This window comes from Somniosus microcephalus, chromosome 6, assembly GCF_052327205.1.
Source record: "Somniosus microcephalus isolate GS21.2 chromosome 6, FLI_Smic_1.0, whole genome shotgun sequence".
In the NCBI taxonomy this organism is placed as follows: domain Eukaryota; kingdom Metazoa; phylum Chordata; class Chondrichthyes; order Squaliformes; family Somniosidae; genus Somniosus; species Somniosus microcephalus.
In genome coordinates, this window is record NC_140992.1 from 206089934 (window position 1) to 206102297 (window position 12364).

Here is a 12364-nt window from a genome sequence, read left to right on the forward strand (position 1 = left end):
CTGCAAGCAAGTGCATGCAAAACATGTACAGAGACAGCAACACCAAAAGAGATACTATGACAGGTCAGCTCGACTACTGCTGCCGCTGCACAATGGAGAATCCATCAGAATCCAGGAGAGTGACTACTGGAAGCCAGCAGTCGTCATCCAGCCAGCTGACACTGAGCGATCGTATCACGTCTGCACCCCAGAAGGACAGGTGTACCGCCGCAATCGCAGGCACCTCCTGAACACCAAGGAACAACACCGTCATTCCAATGAGAGGATCAGTTCAACAGAGTGTGATGAACAGAGCAATACACAAAACACACCATACTTACCTGAACCTAAACCTGAACCTGATTTGCTGACCAATTCAGGAGCATGCTCAGTTCCATACCACACAAGGTCGGGACGAGAGGTCAAGCCTAGAGTTATCCTTGACTTGTAAACTGTCAAAGGGTGTAGGCGGATCGCTGCCCTAAAAAAAAACTGTACATCGTTATTGAAACATTGAGATGTTTTCAGTGCTAGTTAAATGCTGAGTTTACTTATATGTTTATGCTACCGAGAACATTATGTAGAAGAAAGGTTTAAATGTAATGCATAACATTTTTCTTTTAAAAGAAAGGGGATGTAACATTTGCATATTGAATTATCATTGGCCTGCAGGCATCTGTAAGGAATACCTATTATATTCACATGTGATCACATGCTGAGTTGTCATTGGCCTGTAGGCATCTGTAAGGGGTCCTAACTCCATCTTGTCCCCACTGTACTGCTGTGAGTAAGATCAGACCTGATGCTTCATAAAAGAGTTTAAACTGTAATACTCCGTTGTCCTGCAATTTATTATTTTTGTACAAAGTGTGCAAAACAAGACAGAGATGTGCCAGTGTCAGTAAAGCTTTTGACAAAGTCCCGCATAGGAGACTGGTCAAGAAGGTAAGAGCCCATGGGATCCAGGGTGCCTTGGCGCGTTGGACCCTAAACTGGCTGAGTGGCAGGAGGCAGAGGGTGATGGTCGAAGGATGCTTTTGTGACTGGAAGCCTGTGTCCAGTGGGGTACCTCAGGGATCGGTGCTGGGTCCCTTGTTGTTTGTGATCTACATAAATGATTTGGATGAGAATGTAAAAGGTATGATCAGTAAGTTCGCAGATGACACGAAAATTGGTGGGGTGGTAAATTGCAAAGAGGAAAGCCTCAGGCTACAGGACGATATAAACGGGTTGGTCAGATGGGCGGAAAAGTGGCAAATGGAATTTAACCCTGAAAAGTGCGAGGTGATGCATTTTGGACGGACAAATAAGGCAAGGGAATACACAATGAGTGGTAGGACCCTAGGAAGTACAGAGGGTCAGAGGGACCTTGGTGTACATGTACATAGATCTCTGAAGGCAGCGGAACAGGTAGATAAGGTGGTTAAAAAGGCATATGGGATACTTGCCTTCATTAGCCGAGGCATAGAATATAAGAGCAGGGAGGTTATGATGGAGCTGTACAAAACGCTGGTGAGGCCACAGCTGGAGTACTGTGTGCAGTTCTGGTCGCCTCACTATAGGAAGGATGTGATTGCTTTGGAGAGGGTGCAGAGAAGATTCACCAGGATGTTACCTGGGATGGAGTGCCTCAGCTATGAAGAAAGACTAAACAGGCTGGGGTTGTTTTCCTTGGAGCAAAGAAGGCTGAGGGGGGACCTGATTGAGGTGTACAAAATGATGAGGGGCATAGATAGGGTAGATAAAGAGGAACTTTTCCCCTTAGTAGGGGGGTCAATAACAAGGGGGCATAGATTCAGGGTAAGGGGCAGGAGATTTAGAGGGGATTTGAGGAGGAACTTTTTCACCCAGAGGGTGGTTGGAATCTGGAACTCACTGCCTGAAAGGGTGGTAGAGGCAGGAACCCTCACAACATTCAAGAAGCATTTGGATGAGCACTTGAAATGCCATTGCATACAAGGCTATGGACCAAATGCTGGAAAATGGGATTAGACAGGACAGGGGTGGATGGGCGGCACGGACACGATGGGCTGAAGGGCCTCTTTCTGTGCTGTAAAACTCTATGACTCTATGACTCTATGTTGGCAGCAGGAATGCTGTCATCTTGAGAGAGGACAGCAACTCCCTGCTCGACCGACACACTGGCACTCCCATGAGGCAGTACTTCAGCATCCAGAGCAATCTGATGGAGCACAGATTGCTGGCCTGCTGCGGCGCGGTGAGAGCCCCGGGAAATGTACCCGATCCAGCGAAGGTGGCAGCAGTCAGTGCTCGCGTGGCCTCAATCTGTGTCTGCATGAGACCAGCCACTGACTGCATTGCAGCACTAAGCATTTGCGCGGCAGCCGCCTGTGCTACAGCAAAGTGCTCCACACTCCTTGCCAGTGATTCAATGGATTTGGGCAACCTTGCCACTGCAGCCATGAGCTCAGTGTGCCTGTGCTCCGCCTGGGCGCTCATTTCAGCGAGGACCCACTCCTCGTCTGCATCCAGTGCAGCAGGACTCGAGGCCATACTCTCCCTCCGGGAAGAAGGCCCCTGAGCTTCCTTACCCCCATCGCGTTGCTGCAGCCCGCTGGGTCCTGGAGCGTCTCCCTCATCAGACCATTCCCCCCTGCTCCCCTCCAGGGAAGGCGTGTTCCCAGTGTGAGCATGGGCTGCCTCGGTAGAGGGTGGCGCTGATGGTCCGGCTTCCTCTTCCTCCTCGCCTTCAGCTTCACTCCCACTGGCAGCTTGAGGGCCGTCTCCTCAGCTGGTGAATCACCATCTGAAAGCAGGGAGGTACAAGAGTGTCTTTAGCGTGAGGACAGGGTGGCAGCAAGTGAGACATGAGTGCAGTGATTTAGTGATTTGGATTGAAAATGTCAAAGGCTGCTGTTGTGAGGAACAAGTGGAAGGAGAGAGGACAAAAAGGTGATGACCTTACCATTGCTGTCCAGAACGGGGTCGGCATCTCCAGTGGCGACAGGATCAATCACCCGGCTTGCCACAATCCTGTGGACGTGCTCCTCAAGATCGCTGAGGGCTTGAAGGTGAGGCCGCCCTCCACCGGTCCGTTGCTGCTGTCTCCTATTATGAGACAGCTTGGCCTGCAAGAAAAAGGACAGCGTCTGAGTAAATATGCAGCCATGGTCTTGCCTGAAATGCCTCCCATGGTTGAATAGCCCTTACTGCATGCAGCCATGGTCTTGCCTGAAATGCCTCCCATGGTTGAATAGCCCTTACTGTATGCAAAGTGTGGAATGTGCGTGTCTGTTTGATGAAAGGGCCATAGGTGTTGGATGAGTGTTGGGCATTGGGGCTTTCAAGACCCTCTGGCCATAAAGTGAGGTTGAGATGGAGGGATGAAGAGGTTTTGAAAAAAAGGCACTCACCCTGACAACCCGAGTGAGGTCGTTGAACTTTTTCCTACATTGGAGATGGGTCCTAGGCACCATGCTGCTTGAGGACACTCTCTGAGCCACCTCCCTCCACACTCTTCTGTATTTGTGTGGCAAAGGCCTCCTGCCACTCTCTGGGTACAGAATGGATCTTCTGCGCTCCACCCCGCCAACCAGAGCCTCCAAGGCCCGCTCGCAGAAGCGCTGTGCTCGCTCCCTGGCCCTCTCCATAGTGTTTGGCTGCTAGATTTAGCCACAGGTCTGCCCAGGCCGAGATTCAAGGCTCCAATGAGCAGGGTGTGGCTGCAGAGCAAGATCGATCCTTCCCTTTAAGAACTGATTGGCGCCAATGTGTCTGTGTTCAATCGCTAACTGACAGCACCGGCGCTGCGCCCACCCTCTGAGGTAGCGCCTCGCTCCTCGGCCTTAGCGCCTTACGAGAGGTGTGTAGTGCCTGATTTAGCGCTCCAATCACCTCCAGGGGCGATAAAAGACAAGTTTGCTGTCGGAGGCGATAATTAGCGCCAGGCGCTAAACTTTGCGCACCGCCAGTAATGGCACCCCATATGGGGCGATACCAAATTTTTCCCCCATAAGATTCTGAGGGAGCTTGACAGGGTAGATGCAGGAAGGATATTTCCCCTCGTGGGGGAATCTAGAACTAGCGGGCATAGTTTCAGAATAAGGGGTCACCCATTTAAAACGGAGATGAGGAGGAATTTCTTCTCTCAGAGGGTCTTGAATCTTTGGAATTCTCTACCCCAGAGGCTGAGTCAGTGAATATATTCAAGGCGGAGATAGGCAGATTTTTGAAAAACAGGGGAATCAAGGGTTATGGGGAACGGGCAGGAAAGTGGAGTTGAGGCCAAGATCAGATCAGCCATGATCTTATTGAATGGCGGAGCAGGCTCGAGGGGCCGAATGGCCTACTCCTGCTCCTATTTCTTATGTTCTTATGTTCTAAAGAGAGATCTTTGCGTAACCAGTCCCTGGACCGATAGTGTATCATTTAACCTTAAAGAAAGAAAAGAAAGACTTGCATTTATATGGCGCCTTTAACGACCTCAGGACGTCCTAAAGCACTTTACAGTCAATTAAGAACTTTTGAAATTTAGTCACAGTTGTAATTAGCAAATGCGGCAGCCAATTTGCACACAGCAAGCCCCCACAAACAGCAATGTGATAATGACCAGATAATCTGTTTTAGAGATGTTGGTTGAGGGATAAATACTGGCCACAATACTGGGGAGAACTCTTTGGTTCTACTTCAAAATAGTGCCATGGAATCTTTTACATCCACCAAAGATGGCAGACGGGGTCTTGGTTTAATGTCTCATGCGAAAGACAGCACCTCTTACAGTAAAGCACTCCGTCAGTACTGTACTGGAGTGTCAGCCTAGATTTTGTGCTCAAGTCTCTGGGCTTGAACCAACAATTTTCTGACTCAGAGTGCTACCACTGAATCGCAGGTCATGTTAAATTCAATTCAACAGAGTTGGGGGTGTGTTAAGCAAGTTAAGAGGGGTCTCCGTGGATGATTGGCTGATTGGTGGGGGTATATCCATTTAATTTTGGTGAACTGAGTTAAAAATGATGAACATTTAGCTTGAATTTAGCTTTGCCAGTATCTGAGCCTACAGTTAACAGAATATTTTCTACATTGGGGGAAGCAACAATTTTTAGTTCTTCTAAGATTTTTCCACCATACTTTGAGACTTGAAAAGAAATACTTTGAAACCTAGGATAAACACATGAACAATCCTGGCTTGTGTGCAGCTATATGTAACCAGGAACCATATGATGGGCTGAATTTTGCCAGCGCTCAGAGTGCAGGTTTGGAGACCGGTCCATTGTCAAAATCACAAAGATTGACAGTGGGTCGGTATCCCGCTCTGAACCTACCTCCTTGTGAGTTTCTTAAGTGTTGGGTCTGTCATCCTTGAAGAGACCCAACACCAAGCAGCGGGTCAGCCAATTTAGATAATTAAAAGCTTATTAAAAGGTAGTTAAGAACCATTTTCCTGTGTACTTACCATTTTACCAGGTTTTCAACGAGGTTATCGGCTATCACGTCAGGTATATATGTCGGGTTCTCATTGACTATGGATTGCTGTGAATATGTGAAAGCTGCAAAAGTGGTCTAAAACCTACCATTTCACAGCTGTTCACTTCCCAATCTTAGAAGCTGGAGCATTAATGATTTGGAACCCACTTTTGAAGTGTTTGGAGTAATTTCTCTACCCACTATCCTTGGAACAACCTATCTCAACATTGACAGATTACATCTGTCATCTCACCCTCACCTGCCATCCATTCCATTAGCGTCGGTGCCCTTGAAAAAATCTCACCTTGGTCCTCAGAATCCCAACACAATCAGCCCCAACACCAGCACCAACATTCACACCAGCCTTCTCTGCAATCAACTGATTGGGCATCATCACCCATGCACATTGCTGCCCGAGGCGCCAGCGATGGACTCACCATTTCCAGATTTGCTTCACTTAACACTGTGCACCCTGGCTGCCACATGATGCACCCGGTTGGCACCAGCCCATACCAACACCATAAAGCATCCCTACAATGTGCAAGCCATTCCTTTCACACTCATCACCATTGGCGGGGGGAGGGGGGGAACGTTATGTTTCACCATTCACTGGAACTCACTAACACACTTTCTAAAGGTGCACACAAATCTGTCCAAGAAGGCAAAGTGGTGACAATAAGGTTTCAATGCTTGACAACACATTAACAGAAAGTTTACACGGCCGTTGGTGAAAACAGCCAAGTGCATACTCTTGTGTGTTGTTAGTTTGTATGATTGCACTAGGATGAGGGTGAGTGTGAGTGGTGGCTAGTGAGATGGGGAAGTGATAATATAGATAGAGAGGGATGGGTGGAGGTGCAAAGTAAGTTGGCGTGAGTAAGGATGTGCAGGAGTAGGGTAGGGAAGGCATAGTGATGGGTAAGTGATGAGTGGCACAGAAGGATGAGGTTGAGTGTGGCTTTGCAGTAATGTTTCGTGATCTATTTAGATCATTGAAAGGTTTGTGCCACTGCAGCCTGGTCCTCCTGACAGCATCCTTGCTTGTGTCCTCCTGTGCAATGTGCAACCAGGCTGCACTGGTGTCCTGGGGAGGTGTCTTCCGCCCATTGGAAGGGAAGAGAACCTTCCTGCATGCATAAACATATGGAGGGAGTCATGGAAGAGCCTGGTTGCAGCCGTGCATCTTTGTGCAGTGATTGTCAGTGTTTGCAGCACCTCAATGCTGCAGAACACTGACAGCAGAACTGTCAAAATCAATTTGGACATGGCCCCTTTAAGGAAACTGGCTGATGACGCGTCATCAAATGACGTCATCAGACCCGCTTCCTATTAATTGGGCGGGAGCCTCGCAGGGCGGGCTTAACAAGCTCCATCATTGGAATATCTTGTTGGAGGCCGGGATCAAGACAGATACGAGGTCCCCACATGCCACCGACGTCGCCCAATCTGGACCCGCCGAGGTTGGAAAAATCCAGCCCAATGTGTCTGAAATCAAGTACTGATCTCCTTTAACACTGATAGGCACCGAGTAAAACAAAACTCTCAGCCAAAGATTTGCAGCTGGCAGCATATTTCATTGCAACAGGCTTGAGGGTAATAAGGCATGAGGAGCTCATGTCACAATCCATAAAAGCACATCTGTTCAAATTCAGGACTGCATCTTATCCTGAATGTGAAACTGCACCCCTGCATGGCAGTTTCTGTCATTGAGATGTGTTTACCAATACATGTGGAATATCAGCTTGTGTGATTTTATTACAGACTCCTCAGCTTTCCATACAAACCAACCTGGCAAGCGAGCAGAAGCTTAATTTCTTACGGAGAAGTTGCTGATTACTGTGGACATGTATTAGTGCTCTTACTATACCTAATTGTTAAAATGGTTTAAAATTGTTTATGTTGTCACAGTGACATGGAGGTACTCTTCTCCTTCTCGCCCCAGAAGTGCTCCTCCTCCCCCTGATCTCGAATTCACAGCAGCACTCTTTCCCTCTGTTCCTTCGATTTTTGTGATCTTTTTCACTCCTGCCTTCCCAGTTCATGCTGGTACTCTTCTCCTTGTCTCTCCTCAATTCAAGTTGGCACTCTCTTCCATCTCCCTCCCCCCACCTCCTCAATTGATGCGGGCAATCATCAACCTTCAGTTCAAGCTGGCACTATTTTCCCTATCTTCTTCATATTAGCTGGCACACTTCTCACCTCCTCTTCAGTTCAATATGGCCGTCTCCTCCCCCCTCCACAATTCGCATTGGCACTCCTCCCCCATCCCTTAAATTCATACTGATATTCTTATTCCCCGAGAACTCCACTTTGCCAAGGATTGAAGACTGCTGCACATTATGTGTAGAAACTCCTGATCTTGCAAGAATTCCCACCCACAACGTGCAGCACTGTTCAATTGCGGAGCAGCAATAGGAAGTAGAGGCTTGAAGTGGCACAGGGAAGGAAGGAAGTAGAACCAGGAGTGGCATTAAGGCAGGAGCTGGGAGCAGTAGGTGAGGAGCTGGGAGCGGTGCTGAGATGAGGAGCTGGGAGCGGTGCTGAGGTGAGGAGCTGGGAACAGTGTGGAGCTGGGAGGGGTGAGGAGCTGGGAGCGGTGCTGAGGTGAGGAGCTGGGAACGGTACTGAGGTGAGGAACCGGGAGCGGTACTGAGGTGAGGAACTGGGAGCAGTGCTGAGGTGAGGAGCTGGGAGCGGTGCTGAGGTGAGGAACTGGGAGCAGCGTGGAGCTGGGGGGGGCGGTGTGGTGAGGAGCTGGGAGGCGTGCTGAGGTGAGGAGCTGGGAGGCATGCTGAGGTGAGGAGCTGGGAGCGGTGCTGAGGTGAGGAGTTAGGTAGTGATTTCCATGATTTTGACCCAGCGACAATGAAGGAATGTCCAAGTCAGGATGGTGTGTGACTTGGAGGTGATGTTGTTCCCATGCACCTGCTGCCCTTGTCCTAGGTGGTGGTTGTGGATTTGGGAGGTGCTGCCGAAGAAGCCTTGGTGAGTTGCTGCAGTGTATCCTGTAGATTGTAATGTAAATTTACAATGATTGCGTCCTCCACCGCAAAATAAACAAATGCAGGGAGCAAAATGCAAATAAACATCTATGCTTCTACACAAAAAAAGAGCACAAACTTGGAATTAACTTCAAGGACTGAAACCTAGCTTTAAGAATCCAACTTCAACAGGCCAAGGCAATGGATTGGTACTTTGCCTGTTTTATATAAGCAAGGTAAGCATGGGATTTATGACAATTTAAAAAGCAGAGAAGTAGAATTGGTTGGAGCATTGGGGTTTCACTGCAATACAAGTTGAAGAGCTGGAAGATGCAACGCTGAGGCACTACTGTACCACCACTGGTGGGGAGGTGTAATTACAACGTGACAAGTTTACGTAGGCAGTTTCCATTATAAATGTGGACATAGGAATTTATAGGAAAAGTTAATGCAAAAGTGTGACAGAAACAGCACAAGAGGAAATAAGGTTCTTCAGACAGGAAATGTTGCATAGATATAATATTTTAAATTTATTATAGCTATATTGCACAGCAAGACTTCAAACCTATTACTGGGCAGAGTAGAGGGAGCTGTGCTATACCAGACCTGGAAATGTTTTATGCTGCCACTGGGTGTGTAAGCAGGAAAGTGCACCATTCCCAACCTGGTTGAACATTAATAAAACTGCTATCAAAGTTAAATTTGCATTTTCTATGATTATGTGTGTACCCAGCAATTTTTTTAACTCTATATATAAATTGCTTGAAGGGAGAGCTTCAGAGTGGAATGTTTTCTGTAGCCTGGGCATACTGGGCATTATTTTATAAAGTCTGTGTTTAAAATTACCACAAGGAAATTCTCCTCACAAATTCAGTTCCCCCCCCCCCCCACCCTCTCAATTGAAAATAGCTGAAACTTTAACCTACTGTCACCTGGTTGTGCAATTGTTGTTCACAGTTACGACTATAGATCACAAGTTGCACTTTCTACACAGAAAGTAGGTTGGTTAGAAGTAAAAATAGAGATGTAATTTAATTGTTTATTGAAAACGCTAGATAACCTTAAGCAACTGAAGAAGGGGTCATTGTGTCCTTTAATGGAAATGCCCCAGTCGGCATTACGCATTCTTTATTTTTTCGTTTTGTCGTAGGTTCCAGCTCCTTTGTAATTCCCCACGTAGCCTGTGTTTTCTGATACGTACTCCCTGCCACTCATCCCTTTGCCTTTGCCGCTTTCATCAAAGCGTTCCTTGTGGGATCCCGTGTATTTAGAGGTATCTGTTAATCTGTCAACACCACCTCCTGTAGTTGCAACCTAAAAGGAGAAATGACATGCTTTATTAGACTTGAAGATATATGTGAGGATAGATACCTGTCTGCTTACAAAACTTGCAGTCGGTCATTTTTATAATAAATTTGTGTTGTGCTCACATAAGATGTTATGGATTCAACACATTTTTGACAACAAAGCACATAAAGCAAGAAAATAAATATTTGAATTAACCATATGTGCCAGAAAGGCAAGGAGTACAGGGTGGCAAGCGAGTACACATTTGAGGAAAGGTTAGAAAAGATACTGAAGAGGTCAGGACCAGGCCCTATGCTGGTAGTCCACATAGGGGTGAACAACATGGAAAGAAATAACATAGGGGCCTCAAAAGGCACATACGTGAGGATTGTCTCAAAACTTGTGGTATACTTCCAGTGTTTGAGAATAAAGATAAGGATATAAATAAATGGCTGGCAACCTGGTGTCAAAGCAACAATGGTACCTTCATAAATAACTGGGAATGCTATCAGAATAAAAAGCACTGATACAGGAGGGATGGGTTTGACTTTAGTCATATAGGAACAAAGAGAGCGGCGAGGAACATTAAGGCAGTACTGGAAAATCATTTCAACTAGATAGGTCAGGCAAGGGCTGGGAGATAACCAGATCCAAGGCAGGAGGGACCTTAGAGAAAAGGTAACCTACAGGTGGGTTCAGACACTGTAGCCCTGAGAGGCATACAGTACAGAAGCCCAGGAATAGGTTAGCACTGAGGGGCATGAAAGAAGGCAAATCTACATTGAGGCGCTTCTATATGAATGCAAGAAGCTTTTGAAATAAGATGACAGAACTGGATGCTGTTGTGCTGGTAGGGAACTACAAAGTGGTGGGAATATCAGAAATATGGCTAAACTCAGAGGATTGATTTTAATTGAGGAAGTGACAACCCAAGATGACTGTGGTAAACCTACGACATTTACCTTCAAATGGAATCTGATAAAGTTCCACACAAAAGATTATTAATTAAGCTCAAAGCTGTGGGAATTCATGGCAAAACTTGGATATGAATAAGAAATTGGTTGAATGGTAGAAAACAATGGGTAGTGGTTAGGGGGTAATGTCAGGGCTGGGGTGGGAGGGAGGTGGTGCGGTGGGGAGTACTGAGTGTGATGCCCCATGAATCAATGTTGTGATCATTACTGTTTCAGATTTCTAATTTACATCAATGACTTGGATTCTGAAATTCAATACAAATTGGTTAATTTTGCAGATGATAGTAGTTGGAGGGGCCTTGTAATTGAAGAAAATAACCCAGAATGAGCTAAAGAAAATCTGTGAATGGGCCAAACAATGGAAGATGAGATTTAATTTAGATAAGTTTACATAGGAATCAAAAATGAGTGGCACACATTTAAGAAAGGAGGGAGAGAAAAAACAGGAACTACAGGCCAGTTAGCCTGACATTAGTGGCAAATCGTGTTTGACAAATTTATTAGAGTTTTTTGAGGATGTAACTAGCAGGGTAGATAAAGGGGAACCAGTGGATGTAGTATATTTGGATTTTCAAAAGGCATTCGATAAGGTGCCACATAAAAGGTTATTACACAAGATTAGGGCTCATGGGGTTGGGGGTAATATAATAGCATGGATAGAGGATTGGGTAACGGACAGAAAACAGAGAGTAGGGATAAGCGGATCTTTTTCAGGTTGGCAGGCTGTAACTAGTGGGGTGCCATAAGGGTCAGTGTTGGGCCTCAGCTATTTACAATCTATATTAATGACCTAGATGAAAGGGCCGAGTGTAATGTATCCAAGTTTGCTGATGATACAAAGCTAGGTAGGACAGTAAGTTGTGAGGAGAACACAAAGAATCTGCAAAGGGATATAGATAGACTAAGTGAGTGGGCAGTAAGGTGGCAGATGGAGTATAATGTAGGGAAATGTGAGGTTATTCACTTTGGTAGGAAGGATAGAAAAACAGAATATTTTGTAAATGGTGAGAAACTTTCAAATGTTGGTGTTCAGAGAGATTTGGGTGTCCTTGTGACACAGAAACACAGAAAGCTAGCATGCAGGTACAGCAAGCAATAAGGAAGACAAATGGCATGTTGGCCTTTATTGCAAGGGGGTTGGAATATAAGAGTAAGGAAGTCTTGCTACAATTGTTCAGGGCCTTGGTGAGACTACACCTGGAGTACAATGCACAGTTCTGGTCTCCTTATCTAAAGAAGGATATACTTGCCTTGGAGACGGTGCAACGAAGGTTCACTAGATTGATTCCTGGGATAAGAGGGCTGTCCTATGATGAGAGATTGTGTAGAATGGGCCTATACTCTCTGGAGTTTAGAAGAATGAGAATCAGAGGCCTCCCCCAAGTTCCTGCCTAGTATCATCCTTCGCTTTTGCTCTAATATCTCGCTATTCACTTAATCATTCACTGTCTCACACAGGCATACATTGTAGCTCAGCCGCATAACGCACTGGAATACCTTGCCATATAAGCTTTGTTTCAAGGGGTGTCTTGTTGACAGCATTCCAAAATATGTTCTTTGAACCTCTAGGTGGCAAAGAGGAGGAGTTGGCAGAGCTCAAAGTCCGCCCTGAACCAAGCATCTCCTGGCACCCTGAATCACACACGCAAGACCCCATTCCAAAGGATTCAGTAGCCGTGGATTGGTGAATCACTGCACATGAATTAATAGGAGCAAGTC

The 12364-nt window shown here is 46.4% G+C and overlaps 1 protein-coding gene across 2 annotated transcripts in view; it reads right to left on the bottom strand.

The window, feature by feature from the left end:
- Positions 1-9403: 9403 nt before the first annotated feature.
- LOC147116396 (tubulin polymerization-promoting protein family member 3-like) overlaps positions 9404-12364 on the bottom strand; it is a 55756-nt gene continuing 52795 nt past the window's right edge. For both annotated transcript variants that reach the window (XM_085989511.1, XM_085989512.1), the window contains exon 4: positions 9404-9698. In XM_085989511.1, the coding sequence (XP_085845637.1) occupies positions 9513-9698 (186 nt within the window). In that variant the 3' untranslated portion in view covers positions 9404-9512. The remainder of the gene's footprint in view (positions 9699-12364) is intronic.